The sequence below is a fragment of the Tupaia chinensis genome, unplaced genomic scaffold (genome assembly GCF_000334495.1).
Source record: "Tupaia chinensis unplaced genomic scaffold, TupChi_1.0 Scaffold000042_1, whole genome shotgun sequence".
Lineage (NCBI taxonomy): Eukaryota > Metazoa > Chordata > Mammalia > Scandentia > Tupaiidae > Tupaia > Tupaia belangeri.
In genome coordinates this window covers 1,108,718-1,135,830 of record NW_006159497.1, presented here as the reverse complement: position 1 = coordinate 1,135,830, position 27,113 = coordinate 1,108,718, and the positions used below count along the sequence as shown (strand labels likewise).

The following is a 27,113-nucleotide window of genomic DNA, read 5'->3' as shown; positions in this document are numbered from 1 at the left end:
GTGGCAGAGCAACTTCCGGTGGGCACTGGGACGCAGGGATGGTGATCTGCTGTTGCGGCTCAAAGCTAAGCAAGGTGCTCATAACTTTGCAACCATGAGCTCACCAGATCTCCCTCAAGGTGTGCCCTTGCTAACCTCTTCCCGTTTTATAGATGAGTAAGTGAAGCTCGTTTGTGTTAAGGACAGTCACTTGCCCAAGGATACAGAGCTATTGACTGGGGAGGCTGCAGTGTGACTCCAATGCCCATGTGTTTCCATCTCTCTTGGCTCATGAGTGGTGATCTGCCTGCTTTTGGGTGAAGATGTTGGGAGGAAAGGCATTCATAGCACAAGGAACAGTGCGTGCAAAGGCATGGCTGCATGAGAATGGGGTGGACGCTCTTGATAAGGCTAAGTGGTCAGCTCTGCAGTTTGGGGCCCAAACAAAATATTTGTTGCTCACTTCTGTTGCATCAGATCTGCTATAAGTCCTGTGAGCAGAGACTGCCCCTGCCTTCTGACCCCCATAGACGTATCCTTTCATGTTGGAAGTGTTGAGAGAATTCCAAGCACAGCTCAGGGCGCTGCACACCCCAGTGTCTTGGATTAGGCCTTGTTCAGCTTGACAAGTGCTCTGTGGCCTGCAGTCCTCTTGGAGTTAAAGTGAACAGCAGCAGAGACCTGGCCCACCAACCTCCTCAGTGTGTGAAATCCCTTCCATGTTCTTAAGGAGAGCCATGCTTGGGGTTGAAGGAATCCACTGAAAAGCTCTCAAAAGCACACTACAGTGTCCTCCAGCAAAGCAGTGTCACTGCCCTGTGTGTATATGGAGTGTGTACATGGTGTATGTATGTGTGTGAACATATGTGTGGTGTGTGGTATGGTGTATGATGTGTACATGTATTATGTGTGTGTGGTGTGTATATGTTTATGTGTGTGGTGTATATATTGTGTGCATATATGTATCAGGTTTGTATATGGGGTATGTATGTGGTGTGTGTGTGTGTGAAGTACTTTCTCTTGGCTCAATGTGCTTGGCTACTTGTAGATCCAGTCTGCTCCTGAAACCTGCTAGAATTCATTGATAATCAGAGTGATACTTTTAGAACCCCACCTTGTTGGCAGCAGGGCTCGTGGCCTTCATCAGTGACTAAATCATCTAGTGACTCCATTGGAAGGGATCAGGGCCAGTCATTCCTAACAGCTACTGTTCCCAAGGAACACGTGTTCGGGAGCAGACTTTCATAGTCGGGCACCCTGTGAGCCACACCAACCGTGAGGATGCTGGGCACAGAGGTTTCTCATTAAAAGCAGTTCAGTGCTTAAATCCATGTAATCCACTTACATGGATTTCCACACTCAGCTACGACCTTCTTTTCCTGGCATGTCGCTCAAGGTGTATCGTGGGACTTCTGGACAAACCAGGGCCAGGCTCGACCACCCTCCAAGCCCCTTTCTGGGATGATGGCTGTTACAGCAGTGACCAGACAGCTGCTGCGAGGTTGGGTTGGGGCAGCCAATGTGGGCCATGACTTGGTCTTGACACACGTTTTGTGAATGTACACACAGACATACAATGCACATACCCATGTCCACATGAGCACACATGAAAACACACCTAGGCACACACACATTCATACACACATGTACACACATAAAAGCCTATGTATGCATTTCTATACATGTGTACAAACACATGTGTATGGTGTACATGTACACGTGTGAAGCCCACACATGTGCACACATGTACATGTGCTCACCCATGTGTACAATTGGAGATAACCTCCTGCATCTACCATTAAAAAGTGGTACACAATGACCAGCTATAAACTACAGCACGAAAGAACATGGAAGACAGTTTTGAAACCACTCGGGTTGCCCAGCTTTCCTGAGGCCTTTCCGTGGTATCCCTTACTGGATGCTACAGTCTGTGTCTCTATCCTTACCACCCTAGTTTTAGACAGATGTTTGCCTTTTGTTCTCTTGTTTTTTCGGGGGGGATTCAAAGGCCAACCCTGACCTTTTAAGAGCTCACGTCTGTCTAGGCCACTTACGATAAATCTAGTCCGCTCTGCATTTAAAAGTCATGCATTTCAGCGCCGCCTCCCGAGAGTGGGGAGTTCAGTACCCAGCACACCGCCGCGTCCTGATCCTGGGCCGGCACCAACCCTCCACTGATTTTCTCAGTTTGCCGTTGTCTCCAACCTCCTTAATCAGTGTGGAAACTATCCTCAGTTCCGTGTTTTGGATCTTGTGAGCAGACTAACCTCGCCAGTGCAGGGTGGGTGTGTCTGCATGGGGAAGTGCACTAATATGGATGTTTCTCTTTGTGTGTGCACCCCTGCAGTGTTGTTTACCAGGATGGATTTTATGGTGCAGACATTTATGTAAGTATTCATTAACGTGCATGCCGTCCTTGTTTCCTCCCAGAGCCATTCCTTTTACAAGTTTGCTGTGAATTTCTTTACTCAGTGTGGTCAATTTCCTCACCCCAGCCTGTAGGAAAGAATCCAGTGGCTGGTCTTGCAGGGCAGAAGGCCTTCTGCTGACAAGCTTATGAACGGCCTTGTTCTCTCAGTGGTGGGTGGAATCAACTCCTTGGTCAACTTCAGAATAAATACAACTTGACCCCCTAAAGAAATTCCTCCTTTCTCCCAAACCAATTGAAAGACCCCACCCACCCTCAAGTAAATTGTCTATAAATTTCCTCAATATGGTCTTTGTGTTTTCAAGATAATATTGAGGATAACAGCTGCAGATGTTAACAGATATTTTCATGGCTGGTATTTTTCATGTTTTCTTTATAAATGTAATTATTTATTTACCACAACAGTTCAAAAAAGATACTCTCTCTCTCTTTCCTTCTCTGGACATGGACGATTTTAAAACAAGAAACATCTTCTAATTCCCCTAACAAATTGTATGTCCATTTGAGCATTAAGCCCTTATTTTCTTTAACCTTATTGCCCCCAAAGCAGTTACCTTAGAAATGTTTGCTAAATGGTACCACTTTGTTAAATTTTCCATTCTTTTAAAAGAATAAGATAGGATAATTCTCATTATGTGGTCCAAATCGAACTTACTATGTTGACTCAGAAGTAGTTATTCTCACACATTATGATATAATATTTCATCAATATTATGAAAATGACTTGGAATAAACAATTTAAAATAAGTGGGCAATATTGTGATTTTCTAAATTACATCTCTCTCTCTCTCTCTCTCTCTCTATATATATATATATATATATACACACACACACACACACACACACACACACATACATATATATACACACTATATATATGTGTGTGCGTGTATATATATATGTGTATATATGTATATATATATTTCACAAATGACCTCGACTAAGTCAGTGGAATCATTTTTTTATGCACTAGCTAACAAAGAAAAATCAAATCATGTTTATGATCAAATTGATGTAATTTGCTAGAAAATGAGAAAGATACTGGCTATGTCACTTTATTTCTTTTGAATTTCATTGCAATTTTGAGACATAATATTAGTCTCCTTCAATGATGGACTTAGTTGATTTCGATTATGATTATATCAAGTATATTTACTATAATCTGTGGGTATTTTTTTCCGTAATAAAATAAGTGAACCACCTTCACGTCCTTTATCCACTCAGTGGATGGTCAGTTTTCCTTCTGAATACCTAAATCGGCTCCTTGTGTCCTCCATTTCCAGACTTCCAGCCCATGTCCTTCTCACCGAGGACGTGGCCTGAGTCTGAGCATTCTGGAGGTCATTCATATTCTTAGGATAGAGCTAGAGGTGGCATAACTAAAGTTAGGCCTTTTTTCTTTTTAAACTTGATCTACGGAAGGGAATAAACACAGGATAGATTGTTCCCCCACCCCCCACAAAGAGGGCCAGCAGGTAACACAGAGGTTAAGGTGGCTGGTTCCTGCATGGCCAACTATGTGACTTGAGTTCCAGACCAGGTGGCTTTAAAACCACACAGGATATATGTATGTGTATGCCCCAAATCCCTAAAGGAGACTGGAGGAGAAGGGATCACAGTGTGGCCATTCCCCAAGAGGTGATTTCTCACTTTCCCTCTCTCTCTGTCTCTCCCTATAACAACAACAAAGCCCCACAGTAACAAATCTCTAACAATACTTCTAAGTCCCCTCACATTCCAATTGACTATCTTTTTGTTACCTCCTACGTTCTTATGCAATGAGAAGTAGAAGCTACTAGAAGGCAGGATCTCTAGGGATTCTATAAATGAGAAGAGAGTGTACCAGTTACAAGGAATTGACAGGCCGTCTGTAGTGACTGGGGCAGGAAGCTCCATCAGAAAAGCCACAGAACAAGGCAAACAGAGAAAAAAGATGGAGTTAGAAGAGGTGAACTGGCTGCATCTAGATTAAGGTGGAAAGAGAAATTGCACTCAGGGAGAAAAAACGGTCAAATAGATCTCAAAGGTCATCTGAATATTTTGCTCCTGATCAGATGATAGCTTCGGTGCATTCTGCTGGGAATGTGTGTGTAAAGCCAGACTTAGACCGTCTCACCTCAGCAGCAGGACAAGGACTGCTAGATGGCCTTAAGTACATTTAAGGAAAAGAAAGGAGTATTACCTGAACTCCAGGATTTATCAAGCCAGATTTCTCCTAGCTAGAAGTGTATTAGAAGGAATCTTGAATGGACTTTTTCAACCCACTGCCCCAACCTCCGTTGAGGTAGTACCATGCTCTGAAGAGCAGAAATATCGCCAGGGCTCCATTTTTAAAAGAGATTCCTAGGAAATTGCAAAAGGCTCAATTTCATTTAAAGAAAGTTTCCAACTTACTCTTTCAATCTCATTAAAAACAGTGCATGATGAATAGGTGTAGGGCCATTCCAGGAGGACTGGGGTAGGTGTTAGACAAGTCAGTCACCTCTCCCAGGTCGAACCTTTGTATTTCTTTTTTATGTCATTGCTAGAGAAGTTTCTAGCTGTAGTTACCTCTGAGGAAGGCAAGGGGAGGCTGTACTGAGAATCTTCCTACTAGGATCCTTCTCTCCCTGGCAGGGATTAGAGCATCTGATAGCTCTTAAGAGCTTGGCTCCTGAAGGAAGGACTGCCCTCCTCTCCCTCCCCTTCCCTTTATTCTCCAAGGCCTTTCTATCCCCACACCTGAGATGGGAGCCCCAGGCATTTCTTAGTTTTGCAGGAACACATACATTTGGAAAGGCCTGTGTGATCCCTGTACTCAGCAAGCCACAACCTCCTCTCTGGACTTACCTCTTGAAACTTCTCAGAGAAGCGAGGAATGAATGAGGGGAGAGGGACAGAGCATCACAGCTGCCCTGAAATTGCCTGAAGGGGCAGACTTGTTCAGAGATACTGTGAACCACAAACCAAGAGCAGCTCCTTTGGGCTGAGGGCAAAGAAAAAGCGTCTGAGTTGGGAACTGTGGCCTGCAGGGAAGCAGCTGCCTAAGGCACAGTGTGGATGGCTACTCACTGGAGGCAGTGCTGGGGGTTTAGGTAAAAAATGAGGGTAGGAAAGGTACTTACTGAGTTCCTTCCACCTGAGGACAGCACACACACGTGCACACACTTTTGTTTTAAAAGATAGGAATTTAATTTTCATAACTAGCCTATCAAACTGCACATCAAGCTACATGTTTACTGTTATTACTTAGTGCTGTATTTTTCAGTAAACTCATTTCAATTAAAAAGTGAGTCAATTTGAAGAAAATATTAAATAACTACTAATACAGCCAATACAAACTGCTTGAAAGTTGTAATGGAGGAACTATGCTTCCTAGATGTGTGAATCCATCTGTTCTGTTTCTGGATAACATCATAGATTTCACGAGGCCAGAAATCGACCGTGGAGCAGAAATAGTGCTGCTTAATTGAACCTAACCAGTTACTTGTTGGTTGAACCCTCAGAGAGAGAGCAAATGATATAGCATCTGATGGAAAGATATAGATTAAAAATGGAGAGAGGGACAGAAGGAAAGTACAACAGAGATATAAAAAAGAATTTGCAAACCATTGATAGAGACTGGAGTAAGAAGTGAGGTGTTCAGCGTTGGAAAGAAGGAGGGGCAAGAAGGAGAAGGAGAAAAGGGCAGAGAGAAAAAGAGAAAAGACATTAAATATAAATGTAAATTGTGGTTCCTTTTTATCAGGGATTTCCTAGGCTTTCTAACGGTAGATACAGCCATGATGGCTACCTAACAAGTATGCCTCGAGATTCCAGTGCACTTTTGCACCATTCCTTAACTCCATTATGACAGGGGTCTGGGTGACACTGTGGCTGAACACATTTCTGAATTCCTATCACTCATCATCCATACGTTGTACAACCAAGAGGGGTCCTCATTTAAGCTGGTAAGAGGGGACATGTGAAGCTCTCCCAGTATAAGCCCCATGTCTCTATTCCTGAGACCCTGTGTTCAGTGTGAGCCTGCTCTGGGTCAGCAGCAGACCGGCCAGCCCTAGTCACTGGGGAGAGGGGCGAGGCAGGAAATGACCACCTGTTCTGTCCACTGTGTGCCAGACACGGTGCTCAGTGCTACGTCTGTGTCACCTCGTTGCTGCCCCACCGCAGCCCTGCAAGGATGGAATCTGGTTGCCTCCATTTTTGTCTTCTTTTTCTTCTTCTTTTTTTAGAAAACAAAACTTTTTTTTTCCAAGAAAAGAGATTAAATACTTTGTTCAAAAACCTAGGGCTTGCAGCCACACGTTCTGGCTTCAGAGTCCAATACTTCAGACTGAGCTAGCAGAATAAAATTGTCCTGATATAGAAAATGTAAGAAATTAGAGGAAAAGAAAGGAGCAGGGAGAGGAGAGAGTATGGTGAGGGCCATGGAGTGGCTGGACCACTGGTGGTAATGTCCGTGTCCGAAACATTCAAGCGATGGGGGGAGAGACAGAGAGGGAGGAACAAGAATTTCGACAGGCAAAGTTTGGCAAGCTTAGAGTCTAACCTAATGAGGAAGAGTAAATAAAACTAACTCAGAAAGAACAGCCAGACTATATAGAAAACACATACACACCCTCTTGAAAAAAATTTCATGGCAAATTATGAATAACCTATGCATAGATTTCATGATTTCTTCTTTAAATAATTATTTAATGTTATTGATTAATTCAATCATTATCATTTGATCAGAGAAAGATAGACACACAGAGAAAAGGAAAGTGAGAAAGCAAGCCACCAGGTCCGCAACTTGAACCGTGGTCGGCCATGTGGAAGTGTCTAGCAGCTTTAACCACCACGCCACCTGCTGACCTGATTTCACGACACCAAAATAAACTTGTGCTTTAATTCCATTTTTTCCCATGGCTTTTTTGCAGTACCTTCCTATGTATGTATGCATACATACATGCACATTTTTTTAGGGTAGGTTCCTAAGTCCCCTAAAATGTTTGGCCACTTTGATGTTGTCCTTGAAATTGAAGAATTTCACCCTATACATGGATGACTCACATGAAAGATTAGTCTCGCCTATAAATAACCCTCCTATCCAAATCTGTCTCAGTCTGTATGTCCAAGGGTTCTACTAAACTTTATCATTGTTAGATTTCCATGAAGTGATGACACATTAACGACACGCGTGTTAACAGTATCTTTCTCACACACACGTCCTTAGGTTTTCTACTCATACATATTGACAGTAACTTTGGTAGCTTCATTGCAACTTATGAAATGCAACTTCGCCATGTGCATTGTTAGCTTAAATTAATTTACAACTAAAGGTGCCGACGCCATTATGGTCTCTGTTGTCTCAGTAATTAGGTATCAAAGTTACATCCTCTGATATTCCAGAGAATCCCAACCATAAGCTAAAGAGATAAATTTTAAATAGTTAACTTGAACTGTTGGAATATGCTTTGAAAGGTAAGAAGCCATGAAACTATCTTTTTATCTTCCTTAAAAATCATAGGCTAGATCACAAATACAAATGTTATGATTCGATCCTCATTTTTACCTTCTTTGGTACTTTGTGACAGAGATTTGCAACTACAAGTGTTTTGTAACACCTAATTCCGCTTTGGGTTGGTGGGTCATTCCCAAGTCTCACGAAAATATTAAGAGAAGCAAACTTGTAAATGAATTGCTCTGGAATTTGTTTGACTTATGCATTTTCTTTTATTTATTTCATTTTTTTGCATTGAAAACATTACATTTCTGTTTCCTTATAGAGTAGTGTATCAAGAGCCTGTGTATGGCAATAAATTGCTGCAGGTATGAAATCCCAACTGGTGGAAAAACTCATCACTATGATTGTGGGTTTGCTGTGAAATCTTTACTAACAAGATAATTCATTCTGGGAAGGGGAAATCTTCTCTAACATAGAAGAAGAAAAGACTTAACTGAATTTTCCAGTTTTCATGTGAATTTTTCTAGAATGGAGACGGTTATCCTTTATCTTCCAATACGTTTGCTGATTGGGTTGGGGCATTTCCTCCCAAATATTAAAGGTGTTTCCATGACTGGCATTTGTTGGTCACAGTTATGAACTTTGCTAGATTGTGACAACATCAAATTGGAGGTCTAGCTTAGCTATTAATTTCTTGGCTTAAAATGTGTCGGAGGGCAATCAATATATATTCAGTGGAAAGAATTACAGATTTTAATGAATCAACCATCTTGGAGTTAACTGGAATGATTAAGTCAAAACCTTATACATCCAGTATTTAGGCTCAGCCTAACTAACCTCTAACAGAATCCTCCCTGGGTTCCATTGTAACTGGTCAAAAATTTCCCTCACACCTGTTACTAGAGCTTTTAAACCTATTTCTTACTGCTGAAGCAATCCCCAAATGAATACATTTGCAAAAAGAAAAGCCAACACATCTGTTGCAGTGTAGCTGGCTGAGAGCCTCCAGATTTGGTTGATAATCAACATTAAAACTGTCAAATAAAATGAAAGCTCAAGATAAAACTGAGGATGATGCATGAGATCTGTCTTTTTAGACAGTGGGCTTACTCGGTCGTGTTCCTCCCCGACTTAGCCTCCTCAGTAGCTGGGAGTGTGGGGGCACACCATTGCACCTGGGCGTGGGGGCAGTTTTATTACATGGCTTTCCCTGTCACCGGCCATTCCCACTTTTACTCAGTATTAAATCATTTCAAAACTATTTTTTTATTTAAAATGTTGATCTGGCTTTAATAAAACATGGGATATGAAATAGAAGAGTTTGGACTTAGGAGAGGGCAACATAGTTAGAATTCCTGAGATCGACCTTTACTGTCACATTTTGATAAAGCTGGGATGTCGATCGCCACACTTTAGAAATAGATGAATGTATAATGCAGATACATGAGGGAGTCATGATTTACATTTAAGGTTTTCATTCTGCAAACATTCTTGTAAATGTCCTTATAGCAAATAAAATCTAATGGCTATATATGCCAGTCCACCTGTCTTGCCCAAAGTGAGACCTGATCCTTGGACATCTAAAGACAGGAGGAGGCCTCAGTCTGTAGCTAAGCCCATTCCTATGAAAGAGCTGATGGGAAGACACACAGCCATAGCCATGTTACGGGTCCACCTGTGCCCATGTGCCCACCCGCACGCAAGTTTTACCTCTCTTCCTACCTCATTCCCTATACATTCTCAAAGAGTCTGTCCTCAAGTGAAAACGTTGATTTCCACTGTCAAACTACTACTTTGAAATGCCTTGGAGAGACACAGTGTTCCTCAGTATCATTTTAAGAAATTCTTCAGATGGGACCAGCAGGTGGTATGGTGGTGAATGTGCTGGAGTCCCACATGGCCAACCTTGGGTCAAATCTCAGACCTGGCAGCTTGAAAATCACGCCAGGTGTGTGTACATGCATGCCCAAAAGCTCAAGAATGGAGCAGAAGGGACTGTAGCATAGCCATTGCCCCTGAAAGGTGATTTCTCACTTTCCCTCTCTTTCTTTCTTTGGCGAGCACATGGACCCTACGGTAAAATTAAAAAAAAAAAAAAAATCCTTAGATGGGGTAACTAGTTTCATTTTGTTTAGTCCAACATCTTTTTTTAGAGAAGTTTTTGCTATAGGGCGCGTGTGCTCTCCAGAAAGACAGAGAGAGACAGACAGAAAGCAAGAAATCACTCCCCAGGGGGGATGGCCACGCCACAATCCTTTTTCCTCCTTTCTACTCCCGTTATCTTGGGCACGCACACACATGTACCTGGCATGAGTTTAAGCTACCACGTCTGGGACTCGAACTGTGGTCGACTACATGGGAGTCCAGTGGCATAGCTATTGACTAACTGCTGGTCCCTAGCCCAGCATTTTTCAAACCTATTTGGTTATAGAATCTTGCTTTCCCTTGCCACTATTACATCCAACCAAGCACAATTCTGAAAATATATTCTTGGAGCATCTTTTAAGATCCTGAATGGGCAACTGCCCAAAGGGATCGCCAGAGGTTTCAGGAGCAATGGAAACTTTTCAGACCATGTGAATGGTTATCTCTGATGGTGGCATGGTGGTAGCAGGGTGATTCACAACAACTATTTAAAATTTACCTTTAGAGATAAATTTTACCTGTGCTCAGTAAGATGAAAAATATAAAGTAATAAAATTGATTAGAGTCACCTGTTAGTCACCCCTTTAGAGGGGGCAGCAGGTAGCATTGTGGTTAAGGCTTTGGACTTCCACATAGCCGACCATGGTTCAAGTACTAGACCTGGTGGCTTCAGAATCATGTCAAACATGTGCATATGTGCCCATAATCCCAGGAAGAGAATGGAGGAGAAAGGATTGTGGTGTGGTCATCACCCCGGGGTGGGGGGTGATTTCTTACTTCCCTCTCACTGTATCCCTGTCTCTCTCTGGTTAGCACATGTACATTATGGTCAATAAGAACAACAACAAAAATTACCTTTTTATTAGGTAATGTTTATATTTTGCTGTCCAACAGGCAAAAAAATGAGCAGTTTTTATGAGTAGGGTGTGTTGAACTCTCTTGTGCATATTCTCTTTTGCCATTGATTTGGTGGTAGGAAAGATCTAATTGTCAATGACGTATTTTTGTCATTAGGTCTGGGAGGACCAGTTCAACATGAGTGTGGACTGGTGACAGCAAATGACAATGAGTACTCCTTTTTCAAACATTACCACAAAACCTTGCCGAAGTTGTGACTGTGCTCAGTGAGCTGCAAAATATGGAGCAATAAAATTGATTAGAGTCACCTGTTAGAAAGGCAAATTAAAGCAATTTGTATTTTTTTTATCATTTTACAGTGTATGCACACATACACAGAGTTAATACACAACTCTGTTACTTTCCTAATATCTAATATGGATTTCGTACAGAAGACAAATAGCAAAGGAAGACAATGAGGTAGGGGTGTCAAGTTACCTAATCCTTGTTTTCCCCCCAGTTATTACATATTCCAGGGATCATCGATAAGTTCAGTTTCCTAGCTGGCAGCTCTATGTGGCTATTTCCACATAAATTAAAAATTCAGCTGGTTGTATTAGCCACATTTCAGTTGTTCGATAGCTACTTGCAATGAGTGGCTACCACGGTGAGTGACACAGATACACAGCATTTTTGTCATGGCCAACTGGCCTACTGGATAGCTAAGAGACCATTGATCAAGGTCAAAAATCTCTTCTCCAGCTCTGGAGACATCAACAAACCATTATCTTGACTCTTGAATCAGGAATGCTTGTAACAAATCCTAAATAACACAGAAAAATATCAAGGCACAATGACCACTTCAGCCTATCTTGGATAGAAGGATAGAAACACATAGTTATTTTTGGTAAATGCCATTTCATATGCAAACGCAGAGTAGAGATCATTCTCCAACCTTCATAGATGATGACATTTGTCGTACCGAAGGATCCCAGGTATACACACCTTCATTTAATGTTCGAACAACAATCAACACAATAGTTAATGAGATTCACATATTGTTTTCTATCTGCACCATAGCTCTTCTTCCAGTTTATCAAAAGTGCTTCCTACTTTTCAACAACTGAAACTACTACAGAAGTTAAGGGAAACATGCAGAATTCAAACCAAGAGGGTTTACAAATGGGATATTGCTATAAATCCTTGCCTGGAACAAATTATCTGTCTCCAGATCATGGTTTACCTGAAACCTGATGCAAATTATCTTTCTTGTTTTTCTGGAGGGGAGAGAAAAAAACATATATGTGCATGCACATGCACACGCACGCACACACACACACACAATTTGAGCCCCTCCCTACCCCACTAAGGTGAATACTCCCACTTGCACACCTGGGTCGTTCTATGTGCCTCACAAGGAACAAGCAGGGCCAGCAGATGAAAGGAATGGCTCCAGAGATCCAGTGACCTAATTTCTCCTCGGCCCGCCACCTTGTGTCTTGAGCTCAGTGCTGGTTTGACAACTGCGTTGGTTTTACAAGTCCTGAGCACATTTAACAAGTTTCCTCATTCCTAATTAGAGAATATGGTGTTTGGAACACCAGGTGGTGTCTGGCTAAGACCTCTTTTTTTTCTTAAAAAAAAAAAGAAAAGAAAAGAAAGAAAGCCTTCCACATTGTTGTTCAAGGGAGAATAAAACAAAACAAAACAAAACAAAACAGAACTGGCCCCAAATTATTAATGGTTATCAGGACATTGTGGAAGCGTCTTCTCTAGGACTGATCTAAAGAACAAACTTCTGCAAGAATAAACTAGCTTTTTCGAATTGCCGTGCAAATGATAGCTGACGTTCTCTGAATGTTAGCTGGGATTGGAAGAGGATAGAAAGAAATTGAGACCATTTTTGCCTGCACTTTGAAAGATGGTTTATGCAGTTTCCCTGCTTCATCTATTTCCCATCCTACTAATTTTGCTCATACATGAGGCCAGACGTAAGCAGCCCTCCTCTCCTGCTCATGATATTGTTGTCAGATACCCCCTGACACATCGTTCTGTCCTGAGTTGGCCCTTTCTGAGTAAGAGTCTCCGTCCTTCTGAGGATTATGGGACTGTACTCTAATTAGAACCTAAACGGGCCCTGTGTTATCAGTGGAAACTGGATCCTGTTGGTTAATTGTGCTGAGATCATTCCACAGTGGTTGATGTATCGTTGTGGTCTGTTGAGCAAGAAGCTCTGTTATTTTCGCAGTTTGATAATCAATGCTCCACTGAACACAATTCCTTTTGAATATGCCCATTTGCTCATCCTCTTTGCTTAATTGAACAATTGCAATTACTGGTACATACAACTAAATGTTAATTATTTTTCTTTCAGATTTTCCCCCCTCTTAATGATTTTATTTACAAATTAGAAGACTTTATCATATTTTCCGCACCCAACAAATTCCCCATCTGAACCAATGTGATACATAGCAGTGTGACATCTTTAGCCCAAAAGAGGATTTTTTAATAAGTGTTTGCTATTTTTCTAATAATTATGTCACATTTACAAGGCTAAAGACTGTCTTCTTCAATAGCATTAGTGGTTAACAACTTCCTGTGCAAGATATTACTAATAAACTTTCAATCAAAGGGTTTTCTGATTTTTTTTTTAAGTAATATGAAAGAAAGGCAGGAGAGGATTCACTTATTTTTTCATTTTATAAGGAAAGAAGGCTTGTTAAAATTTAAGTTACTATCTAATAAATAAAAGTAAAGCATACTCAACTTTGAAAAATCTGGAAAGTTCAGCAAAGTATAGAGTATTTAATTTATCCTCTATCCTTTCTACCCCAAGAGAGTCACCATTAACATTTAGGTAGATTTCCTTCACAGGGCATCTGGGTTCTGCCTTTGGGATCTGCTTCTGACTGCTAACCTTTAACATCTAGTTGGGTTGGTCTTCCACCCCAAGCTTTCCAGTGTGTTTGTACTTCTGCTTTGATACTAAGCTTTCATTAATCTCGACTTCAGATTGGTAGATCTGGGTAACTGCTGTTCTGTGTGATCTTGCCCAGGCCTCCCTAAGTCAGTCTCTTCAGCATTCCTAAGTTGAATTTCTCCTGTGTTTCAGGGTGGTTATGCTGCGTACCGCTACGCCCAGCCTACCCCTGCCACTGCCGCCGCCTACAGTGACAGGTAAGAGTCTCCTTCTCATGCTTGAAAACTACCTGGAAACTAACTTAGTTGGTGGGAGAGGAAATTCTTGTCCATTCTTGGTGAAAATGCACGAATGCTGGGGAGGTAGCACCCAAAAGGTTAGGCCCCATGATGAAGATCAACACAGGGCCACCGAGAGAGGATGAGTGAGTTATCTTGTTCATTCCAAACACCTCACCCTCTCTGCTAAGACACAAAGAAAATGATGTTTTGTCCTGTACCATTGCTTCTCAGAATTCTTAATTCCTGTAACAACATCACACACACACACACACACACACACACACACACACACACTCTCCATATAACTTTCTTGTGGTCTTTTCTAGAAGACCATGATTTCCTCTAACTCATAGGAATAAAAGCAGAAGATGGTCCAGTAGGTTTGCCTCCATTTCAAGCACCTTATTGTCCTTTTTACAGCTTCTGCCACCCAGTAAAATATTCCCTCCATTGCATTTTCAAATTGAATATAAAGGAATGGAGGAGCGTATCTGGCAATCTTAAAGAGATTCTCCCTACCCCCACCCCCACCCCCCCATTGCAATGCCCAGTGTCTAATCTTACAAATATAGGTCAGTTTTTATTCGTAATGCACACCATGTTAAGACTAACAGTGAAAGGAACAGAGTGTGTTTAAGACTTGCACAAGTCAGAATGGATGGGTTGGGGGGCTTTATCATCCAGGCTTAACAGATGAGTTGTTCCTAAAACAGCAAGCCATAGCTATATTTGTATAGGTGTCTTGAAAAAAGAAATTGTGTGTTTCCATATTGAATGCAACTCCTCAGCTCTGTTTTCCGACGACATAAATGTGAATGTTCAGATGCTCTGCATGCACAAATGTCATGGAAGGTGCTTATTTTGGTAATGACTCCTTTAATTTAAAAATATGTTTCATGAATAAAACAATAATGATAACAATTTGCATGTGTGGCTGAGGCATGCTGGGTGAGACAGGTAAGCGGGTGATGTTTTTGACTCCTGAACAAGAAGTGTCGGCAGCCACGGGGTCTCCTACCTGGCCTGTTGTGACTTAGTTCCTGTATCGGTTTGCTGTGGTGTGCTTTTTCCGCAGTTCCATTTCATTTCTCACAAGATGTGTTGTTAGCTCGATGTAGCTACAGAATTTTTCTGCAATATGATAAAGCAAAATCAATCCCTGAACCCTAAAAGCTGCACTTTGAAAACTGCATGCATAAATGTGTAACAAATGGCTCTTTGGAAAGATAGAACTGAGTTCTGTTGTCTGGTTGTATACAGGAATTATTATTATTTTCTTATAAGCAGCTATTACATACATTCTCAGGTCTGTAGGGAGCCTTCAGAGAAATCCAAACAATTGTCAAGACACAGTTCTGCATCCATAAATTATCTAGTTACCCAGTAATCAGTTGCCAAGATGCAAAATATGTTTCATGTTAGTTGTTATCTTCAATATACTCTGACACTGGATTAGGAAAATAGAGAGGGCCAATAAGGCTAATAAAAATGATGACAATCTTGAAATACTCAAGATCATTCTACAAATGAAAAGGCTTAATGCTATTAAATTCTGCACAATGAAGATTCACAACGTATCCATTGTAATGTGGTTTAGCTACAGCCCTTAATTATATTAATGAAAATATCTCTAGATGCTAAATTCTCAAACACCCACTTTGTATATAATTATAAACACGGCAACTTTAGCCTCCCTTATAATTATAAGAATCATAAATGGATTTATTTCTTTGAATATTTATCTTGCTTTTCAGTGTAAGTGCATCTATCCCAAGTTAAAAAATAAAAAAGAGGTTAATAACAAAGATATAATTTAAATTGCCTTCTTCAATAAGACCAATCTAGAGCTTTGAAAAAAATAATCAATGTTTAGTCCTATTTTTAGATAGAATTACTTGAGAATCTGGCCATCTCCACTTGTATTCATTTAAAAATTAAATTGATATGTTCTGTATTTTAGTACACCGTATGTGCAAATGTATGTATAAAATTTGTTATTTTAACATTATTAACGTTTCTCATTGACAACACATCCTACTGAAAAATTGTCCTCATTCTTAGATTGGTAAATCTTTAATAATTCTGCAATTTCCACCTTAGCGTGATAGTTTCAGCTGAAGAAACCAACTAGCTATACTCTTGTCCAGTAATTGGCCTCTTGTTGTTCATTAAAGAAATTTGCACATTAGATTTTCTTGGTTGCCGTGGAAATTGATTACTAGCCCTAGTTAACTTTATTACAAGAAAGACACTTGCCACATACAAAATTATTCATTGATGTAAATCTAATAATAGTAAATTACCAGAAAATAGTTTTTTGGGTTTTACCATAGGGCACATGGGCTTACCAGAGAGACAGAGAGACAGAGAGACAGTGAGAGGGAAAATGAGAAATCACCCCCCGGGGAAATGGTCACATACCAATCTCTGTCCCCCATTCTCTTCTTCGGACTTGGGGCACACAGGCACATGCACTTGGCATGAACTTCAAACCACAAATCTGAGACTCAAACCGCAGTTTGTGGGGGTTCAACCCCTTTACCACCATGCCACCTGACAACAATCTTTAAAAGGATATTTCTGATTTGATTTGTGAAATATCTCTATTAAATGGTGGTGATGCTCAGTAAGCAGATAACAGAAGAAAGAGTCTTTTATAGAAGACACATATTTTGGGAAAAGTGTGAAATTATCAGGATAGCTTTTGAATCTAGATTAAAGATGCCCAGTACCTAGAATTTATCTCAGGGCAATAGTATATCATTAATAGTAAATTATTCTTACACCATCAGAGCCAAGCCGACTATTGGTAACAACAGACTCCTAGTTGTTTTCTGTTTGTTTTTTGTTTTTGTTTTTGTTTTATTCTCTCTATAGAAGGCAGGCAGGATGGAAAAGAGAAAAATGTCTTAGTAGAAAGAAATTCCTTCAAATCAGAAGGCAGGAATGAGAATGTTCTGGTAATGCTTGATGATTGTCAGTGTGATCAAAAGAGAAACTGCAACAAACTTTCTCTGAAATCATGAGATTCACTCTTCAGAAAGAAGAAAACAAAAGGGGTTTGATGTCCCCAGTTGGTAGAATTTTACCTTTTATCAGCACAAATTAAGCCTTCATCAAATTAAAGATTCAGGGACCTTTGGAAAATATTGAACTCCAGTAACCTCAGGACTGTCCAGAAGGTCCTTAATGGGCACCTTGCAACTCCCCACCCATCATCTTCTTGGTTAAATGATCACATGCTGATTACCTCTGAGCACCCCGAGAGTGTCTGAATATTGACCTCCAGAATGAAGACCATCTGGTGTGGGCAGAAATTTCCCCAAACAAAAAAAAAGACCTGACTGGACTAGGTAATTTTATAATCTCACTGACAAATTTAATGGGAATAGGCGAACATCTTTTCTTGGCATTTAGGAAACATTTGGTAAACACATGGTCTTACCAAATCTTTATTTTGAACCTCAGTTTGATTTATGGAAAGCCACTGTCCAGACTCTCAGAAGAGATTGTTTTCTGAGCTTGAACCAATCAAAGCATGGCAGCGGGCCTCTGGTCATCTGGTCATTGCATGCCACTTGGTGTTGCTGATGTGTCTGTGATCGTTCTGGATTTGACAGGTCCATCACATTAGCTCGATGAATGGCTTGCTTGAATGAAGTCTGGGCCAGGCTTCTCTTTATGGATTGCCTCTTGGTTTCTTTGTGTAATATGACTTGGTCATTGTTGCATCTTTAAACAGCCAAAGTGGGAAGTGGAGAGGGGGAAGATTCTTATTCAATGGATTTTGCCACAAATATTTGGGGGAATATATATTATGTGTACATAGCTTTGATGTAAATCTTATCTCTCTGGAAAGACAGACATTTGTCATGCTTGTCCTGCTTGCTAACACTCTTAACATTTCCTAACAATCAGTGCATGAAAATGTCCCTCCACATTAGGGCAGAAAGTATCTAGAGACAGACTGACCAGAGAAGTAAGCAATACTTAGTCTTTCATTCAGAAATTTCATAGCAATCTTATTGCACTGATAGTTACCAGGGACCAATTTCTTTTTCCATGTAAAACATTCATTTTCTTTAAATATCCCTGAATAACCAGAAGCTTTTGAAATACAAGTACAGCACCATGTCACATAGGCGTCTCTAGAGCAAAAAAGACCACAAGCAACAGGATTTTGTTTGTTTTACTTTCTACCTCTTTTCTTTATTTTTCAAGACCTTTAAGTTTCATTGGCAACATTGTACTATACTGTACCATGTGAAATTGCAATTTTTGTGTGACAGAAATGACGAAATATTGGCAATTCCGTAGAGCTCTACTTGAAGGAAAACCAAGTAAAAGACCATAATATCAATGGTCTCACTCTCTCCATCTCCACATGCACAAACCTATGCCTCAGGGACTCACATAGGACTCATAAGACTGTCTGAGTAAATATTAATACAGGAAGCCTGAACTTATTCAAGTTTAGAAATCCACATGTTAGAACATCATGTATGGGCCAGCAGGTGACATGGTGATTAAGGCACTGAATTCTCACATGATTGACCTCAGTTTGAGTCCTGGACTCAGCAGCTTGAAAATCACTCCAAGCACATGTGCATACATGCCCCAAATCCTGAGAGGAGAATAGAGGAGAAGGGACTGCAGTGTGGCCATCCCCTTTTGGGGACAACTTCTCACTTTCCCTCTGACTCTCTCTGGTGAGCACACATACCATATGGAAAAACATTTTTTAAAAGTATGAAAAAAACTCATATAAACTCAATAGATAAAATACTCTATTTCCGAGAGAAACAGGTTAATATTTCTTTCCTATAGCTCAACAGAGGTAGGTAGGTATGTTTTTGGGTTCAGGGAATATGTGGTCTACTTCTACTTAAAATTATATTTGATAGATGTAGATAAATGGATGTATACAGACTCAACACCCATATGAACATGCATCCATACATAGATGGGTGAGTAGATGGATGAAGATAGATGACAGATAGATATATTCATGAATAGGTAGATGAGAGAGAGAGGGAGAGACTATCTCTTTGTTCTCTCATATTTCATCATAAGTGAAACTACAGTAAACAGAAATAACTAAATTCTTATGAACAACCTTAGTTTGAAATGAACAGTAAAAAGGAACTTGAGTTGGTTTCTGTTAGTGCAGGTTACAACTCTATAGCTGTTGGGTTGTTGGAAAAGTCATGACACATTTTTGCATAGAAAAATATGTCATAACTTTTCCAACAACCACTATTTTAGGACTTTTTATTCCTTGGGATCCAGATTAAATAGTAGAGTGATGATGTTGTTAAAATAGGCAAATAATTGCATTAAAAATGATATGCCCTTTTATTTGGATTTTTTAATCAAATGACAGATACTACAATTAATGCATTCTCAGCATAGAAAGCATATGAGCATCCTGAATGGGAAATTTAATATACCATTTATGGACCTTGTTTTTTTTTTTTTTTGGAGAAAGGTTAATTTAAAGAAAGAAACAAAAGCACACTTTAAAGACTTGATGGGTTTTGTTTCTTGTTTTTTTCCATGCAGAGTACAGAAAGGTTCATCTATGGCTAAGATGGAGCCTTTAATGAGGGTAGACAGTGTAAAGAAGACAAAAGAGAGAAGTTTCATTGCTTTCTCTATTACTAAGTCCAATAAGGGTTGAAACTATTTCTGCTTAAAAGGCAGTAGCAAGCCTGTACCCATTCTTTCTGATGTGTGCAAGAAGAGGTCTCAAGATCTGAATTTGCTGCTTTGTTTAAAGCTCTGTCTTCAAGGCCAGTTCAAGACCGAGCATCTGCCTCAGATGATGCAGTCAAGTAACTTCCAAAGACATGAGAAGGATGAGGACAGTGTGATAAAGTTGTTAACTTCTTTTTCTGGAGAGCAGTCAGGCTTTATTCATTCTTCCTTTTCACAGGCTGTTAAAAATAGCTTTCTAGGGACCAGCAGATAGCATAATGGTTATGGTGCTGGACTCCCATGTAGTCTACCACAGTTCAAGTCCTAGACCTAGTGACTTAAAATTCATGCTGAGTGTGTGTGCATACATGCCCCAAATCCCAAGGAAATAATGAAGTAGGGATTGTGACGTGTTCATACCCCCTGTGGGAGGTGATTTCTCACTTTTTGTCTCTCTGTCTTTCTGACGAGTGCATGAGCCCTATAGCAAAGATATCTCTCTTTCAAAAAAAAAAAAAAAAGGATTTCTATCTATGAAATGATGACAATAGCAAGTGGTAGCTGTTTTGTTTTCTTCTTTCAGATTCAGTTTTATCCTTAATGTTCTTACTTGGCAAAATAAACATTGGCAACTCTATGTTAGAATCCCTATTTTATTTACATTTTCAGTCTTTTTTGAGAAATCTACTTTTAGAAAAATGTAGTGAGAGCATTATAAAGATTGGTGATGCCAAGGAAGGCTTTCTCAGATCAGCAGGAGCTGAGGCTGTCATTTGTGGAAGTTCAGGGAGGTTGGAGGAGCATCCCATGCTTCTTGCTAACTGAGATAGGGACCAGGGTTAGGAGGAAGATGTTTTAGAGTCAAAGTATGGCAGTGGGCAGGAGTCATTCTTCTGCACCCAGTCTGACAGTGCTTTGTTAAAGTTGGTTTCATTTTTAGTTATTTTTCAAAATCTCATCTGTTATTTTTACTCATCCTGATGACCTCTTCCAGGTTTTGCAAGTTGAAAAAGATGGCTTTGTCAACTTATAATAGGGACGTAACAGAAATGAGACACCAATGCCCTATTTCTATACTCTGTGCCCCAGTGCCTGAACAAACATGTCCAGTTTTTAAAAGAACTCCAGATTGAAAAAAAAGTGTACACACACATACATGCACACATATGTACACGAAAACACATGTATGTGTACATATATGTACATATACATACATGCATACACATTATAAGTTTACAGTTATGTATGCATTATATGTAAATACTTGTATATAGAGATATTATACATAAATTTTATTATTATATTACCTGTGTAATTCCCATTATAAGGCACATATATCAGAGAAAACAAATTTCTTCAATAAAACTTTCAATATATATGATGATGCTTTTTAAAAAATTAATACAATTAGGCATTCCCCAAATGAATTGTAATAACTAGGGTAATCGTATTTCCTCCTGAGCTACTCTGTAGATTGCCATCGATTTCATATGGTAACAATTGAGATGGCTCTGAAAGATTGAAGAAGGGAACATATAGCTCTTGAGAGTAGCATCAGGTTTTTAAAGTTGGGTTTAAGAATGGCAAGCTCTTGGAGCTAAGAGATAATATGGCTATTCCTTATCCATATATTTTCTGAGATTCTCTTATTTTTAATTTACAGACATTTTCTCTCACACTCACACACACACAAACACAGAGTTCAAGTTATTGCTTCAAGAACTAATTGCCTTTGGTCCACAATCTATAATGGCTTCTTAACAACTGTTATGCACTTTTGGATGAATATGTAATTGAGGCAGTTAAAAAAAGAACCAATTCTGTGGTAGTCAACAGTCTGGACCAACAAGGAGTTGGGGAGATATTACAGGAAATTCCAAACCCAGTAGACCATAGCTGTTTCAGTCACTTGGGAAGACACTTTTGTCAGTGACAAGACAAGGTGTAACAACTCCTTTGGTTATGTCATGGCCTAATTACACACTTTTCAGGTTGCAGATCATTGACTTGATAGACCACAAAAAAGCAAATAAAGCCTATCTTCTAAGTAGTGCCATTAGGGCCCTTTAGCTGTGAAGAGTTTTGAGTCAGGTTGAGAAAGCTTGATGCTTTCTAGAGGTAGGTCAGAAACCTCTGATGAGAGCATATACTCAAAGGCCTCTGAATAAGCCCATTTCCATTGCAAGGAAGAATGATTGTACCTCATAGAAGACAGCAATCCCGTAAACTAGAAGTGAGGAAGACACACAAGATAGAATCTTAACTCACAAAGCGTTTGTGGACGTGGCAATAGAAATTAAACTCCTCTACTTCTTTACCTTTTTTGAAAATTTATTGTTGTTTTTTTCTGTTTGTTGGCTTTTGTTCTGTTTTGTTTGGGATTTTAAAAAATGTCCAGTATTTCCTTTAAAGTTATCAAAGCAAGTTATGATTCTACCTATAAACATAAGTTGAGTTCCTTCCCAGCAGAACTTATTTTTGTTTAAATGTGGCCTCTGTGTTATTTTCATATTGGCGTACAGTACATGCATGTGAATAGTTACTGGATAGAAAATAAATTACTTCTGATTTTCTCCCTGGAATGAATCATATGATCAATTCCCCTGGAATCTGACTGTCCTTGAAACCATAGCATGATTTATATTTAATTAGCATGTCAAACCTTTAGAGTAGGAACAACTAGTAGGGTTTGGGAGGATTGGAGCTCAGTGGGTGAGAACTAGTGATGAAGTAACTTGTTAATTCTGTCATTATTTCCAAGCTCACCCTTGGGTGAGTTGAAACATAATGGAAGCCAAACATCCTTCCCCTTAATTATCTTAATCATTTAGATCGTAATGCTTTGGCCTGAGATTATAGGAGTATACCACACATCTGATAACCTGAATCAGTTTGCACTATTTTTGCAGTCCAGGAATTATTTTTAAGTGAACACTGATTGTCTAATGTTTCCAGTATCCTCTCAATCTTTATGTCCTGCTTTTTTTCAGTTCTAATTTTGTAATTGAAATTTTTAGATGGCATTCAAAGTTGAGGGACTTATTTTCTGCATCTTTTGAGGATTTATGGACTACTTCTACTAAATATTGGGTCATTGGAAAAGTCATAACATATTTTTCTATGTTTTTCTATGCAAAAATGTGTCATGACTTTCCCAACGACCTAATAGAATAGAAATCCATGTAGCAGAGGTAGGGGTGCTTTAAACCTTTTGTCTTTGACAAAGGTTTCCGTGAATGATAATTTCCTACTATTCTTTTTGCTTTTTTTCTCTCCCAAGCTTAAAGCAAAAATGAATGAATGAAAAGCAATTAATTTGTTCTTGAAATCTGAACATTTGAGTGGGTCATTTTTGAAGTTCTGAGAGCCTTGTTATGCAAAGTGCATTCAGCAGTACCTTTCCCTGGAGTTCCCACGAAAGTAGGATCTCAGTCCTACCCACCCTCTGAATCTGAATTTGGACTTCCAAGATTCCAGAGTGAGTTCTAGGATGTTTTAGAAGCATCACTTCAGAGGGCCAGCTTCAATTTTGTGCCAAGGTATAGTAAATATCATGGACATAGTGTTCATACTCCACAAACCTTGCAGAATGCAAAAGGACTTGACTGTAAATTATTGGTTTATTAACATCTGGACTCTCCTTTCTTCAATGAGAAAACAAGAGCTGTCAATGGTTGGTTGTCCCTCAAAATCCATCCTCATATGACCTCTTTCCTCAACTCACTTAGGGTCACAATTCATCACTTGCTTTGCCCCAAGATCCATGAGTAGAGAAAGATTTCATACTAATATCTTGTCATTAATTGTATAATAGACCCACACTAATTTAAAATGTACCCTGGAAAAGTTCCATTTCTTTTAACTTTATTGAGCCTCAGTTTCCTCATCTGTCAAATGGAGTATCAGAAATAGTACTAAATAGTATCAGAAAGAGATGAAGAAGATGATCATTATTTTATAAGCTAAAAGAGGTGCAAATGTTATCAGTGACTCAGTGCTGATGGACAGATGTTTTAGAGTTTGTGTTATTGGGACCAGCGGTTAGCGTAATGGCTATGTCGCTGGACTCCCATGTAGTCGACCGCGGTTTGAGTCCCGGACCCAGTGGCTTAAACTCACATCGGGCATGTGTGCATGCATGCCCAAGATCCTGAGAGGAGAAAGGAGGAGAAGGGATTGTGGTGTGGCCATACCCCTGGGGGGTGATTTCTCACTTTCTGTCTCTCTGTCTGTCTCTGTCTTTCTGGCAAGCACACATGCCCTACAGCAAAAACCTCTCCAAAAAAGAAAAAAAAATAGTCCATGGTATTATTTTTAAGCACTGTCTATATAGAGACAATAGGAAAAAATTAAACTAAATTCATGTGAACATGCAGATCATTTACAGACTAGGCAAACTCTAAGACTTGATGTAACACTCACATTCTGGGAACCTATGCCTTGCCCAGGAACCCAGTGCATATAATGTGGCTGTGTCAAAATTTGAAACTGGGTCTTTTATACCCATTGTACCCACTCTTTGATTAATACAAGTATTAGCAAATCCTTAAATTGAAATATAGAATTTGTTCACCAGGTCTCACTCTATGCAGAGTACTCACTGCATAACATCATGCAGGCAAGCTAATGGATCTATTGATCTTCAATCGCCTCATCTAAGACAGATCTAAAAAAGGTTCTTTTTGGAGTTCTCTTGTAGGGGTAATGGGTGACCAGTGCCTCCTTGGATTCTGTGAATCATCTGGTCATGAATAGAAAGCACCTCAAACAGAACCTGACTCTTGGTAGTACTAAGGATGTCATTGTTGTTTTCATCATTATTATTATTAGCAACATCACTAAAATACAGAGATATTGTTTGGTCCCTGAGTCAAAGATGAGGTATTTTGTATAGATAGAATTTTTTTGAGTTAGAATAATGTTTGCCTAAATAAATTTGTGTGTAAATCTTGACTGCCACCCTAGAAATTGAAATGTATGTTGAACAAAAGAAGTTGTGAACCATGGGACCAAATAGCCTGCTCCTCCTGTCTGTCCTCCCCCGAGGTAGTCATTCTCTTTTCTGCCCTGGAATGATGCCAGCTACTGTGGAAGCATTGGCACTGTGGGGAGATGTGACCAGTTCCCCCACTGTAAACTCAGCCCCTAAATTGTTCTGGCTTTAGATCTGTGTACAGTCAGTTACCTGACTTCTTTATTGGATTGGGGAGAAGATATTGTATCCTTTATAACTCTATACAGCCAAGAAGAATGTCAATTTCCCCAATAAAGTGACTTTTTAAAAATTCTGCACAGAAAAGTCTAAGAGGCACATATACTACATATATCCCCATTTTTCCAATGAGAAAACTGAGGCTCAGAAGACTTTTCTAGTGTAATCCAACTTGTAGGGATAAGGCAAGGCTTCCAGATTCCTGGAAGTTAGTTCCATGTCACCTGAGCTAGACAAGAAGTATGAGTGTAGTGCACGAGGGAGAACATTAAATGCAGGAACAAAATATAGTTTTCAGGGTCTCCAGGTCATAGAGACTTGCTTGGATTTGAATTTCTCAAACTCAGAGCTTTTGGGCAGAGTATTCTATTCCAGTTGGGGGCAGAGTCATTACCTCCCATTGAAGCTCTGTCATGTATACAACATTAGCAGCAGGTACTGTGTCTGAACTGAGCATTTCTAAGTGCATTTTAATGTATCCCAGGGATCAGTATAGGTCTTTTTAGAACTTTCTATATTTGGTCTCTTTATTTGCTCCCTTGTTTGTCTGTTTCTACCTGTCTTGTTCTACAATTTGCCACAGCCTATTGAAGTACTTAAGATAAAGTATTAAAATATAAGTACAAACAATAAGGGAGTTTAAAAAAAAATGTGAGCCTTGGGGCCAGCAGGTGGCATGGAGGTTAAGGTGCTGGATTCCACTGGCCAACCACAGTTCTAGTCCTGGACCCATAGGCTTGAAAATCACTCCAGGTGCATGTGTGTGTGCCCAAAATCCAAGGAGGGGATTGAAGAAGGGATTGAAGCATGGCCATCCCCTCTGGAGGTGGATATAATATATATGTCTTAATTGTACCATTCTAGAAGGGTATATTAGAACTGGAGTGGGGAGGGAGGTAAATACAAGCAAGCCCCCCTTTATAGGTATTAAAATGGAATTACAGATTAGATTATCATCTTCCAGACAGGAAATCCCAATATAGATGTTCCACAGTGGTTTAACAGCTGGGAGCATAGCATAGCCATTAGGCTTACTTAGTTCAGTTTCTGGTATATACTAAGCCCCTCATTAACCATCCAATGGTTGAATTAATAGCATGAGTGAACTATTTGGGAAATTTATCAATAAAAATTTAAACAGGAACACCTTCTGTATTTCTGTATGTTCCATTTAATATTCAGAAAACACTTAGGGCTAGGGCTGGCCCTGTAGCCTAGTGGTAAGGGAGCCAGATTGTTCAAGGCTGATGACAGTTCAAATACCATCCCTGGTGGCTTGAAAAGTATGCAGGGCATACATGAAGGAGAATGGATTGTGACATGACCACACCCCATTGTGTGGGAGGAGTGCTTTCTTCTTCTCCTGCTCTGTCTCTCTCTCTAATGAATATGCAGGTGCTCTCTGGCAATAAAGAGAGAGAGAGAGAAAACACTTATAGCTAGATTCTGTATAGCCCTTCCAGCAACTTTTAAAGTTGAACAGCAAAAATAATCTGATTATTATTAATTTTCATCTTAATTTTGCATGTATAAAAGGGAGTATCTTGGTGAACATAGTGATAAAATAATTACTAAGCAAAAATAATATATTAAATAATATATTATTAGAATATACAATTATCAGTAAAATATTAATAATCATAAATTATTGGAAGCAGTGCTAATATAGCTTAAACTCAAAGACATGTCTACTAACTGTACAGCTACTGAGTACTCAATGCTGGCAGACAGAGAAGAATCACCTAGTGATTTGCAGGCATATCTGTGCATAGACACCATTCTCATAGAGTTCCACAAGTGACTGGGGAATGGGCCTGGTCATTGCTTTTTTTAAAAAATTCCTACCTCAGGAACCAGCAGTTAGCGTAATGGCTATGTTGCTGGACTCCCACGTAGTCGACCGCAGTTCGCATCCCTTACCTGGTGGCTTAAAACCCATGCTGGGTACATGTGCATGCATGTCCAAGATCCCGAGAGGAGAATGGAGGAGAAGGGATTGCGGCGTGGCCATTCCCTGTGATTTCTTGCTTTCGGTCTCTCTGTCTCTCTCTGTCTGTCTGGCGAGCGTACGCGCCCTATAGTGAAAAACCTCTAAAAAAAAAATTCCTACCTGAATTTATTTGTTTATACACACACACACACACACACACACACACATATATATATATATTTAAATCCTGCCTAGATTG

At 39.7% G+C, this 27,113-nt stretch overlaps 1 protein-coding gene across 1 annotated transcript in view; it reads left to right on the top strand.

The window, feature by feature from the left end:
• The window catches only part of RBFOX1 (RNA binding fox-1 homolog 1), a 1,649,671-nt gene that overhangs the window by 1,599,881 nt on the left and 22,677 nt on the right, over nucleotides 1-27,113 (top strand). Inside the window, exons 13-14 of the mRNA XM_027773019.1 lie at nucleotides 2,327-2,366; nucleotides 13,927-13,991. Of these exons, the coding sequence (XP_027628820.1) occupies nucleotides 2,327-2,366; nucleotides 13,927-13,991 (105 nt within the window). The remainder of the gene's footprint in view (nucleotides 1-2,326; nucleotides 2,367-13,926; nucleotides 13,992-27,113) is intronic.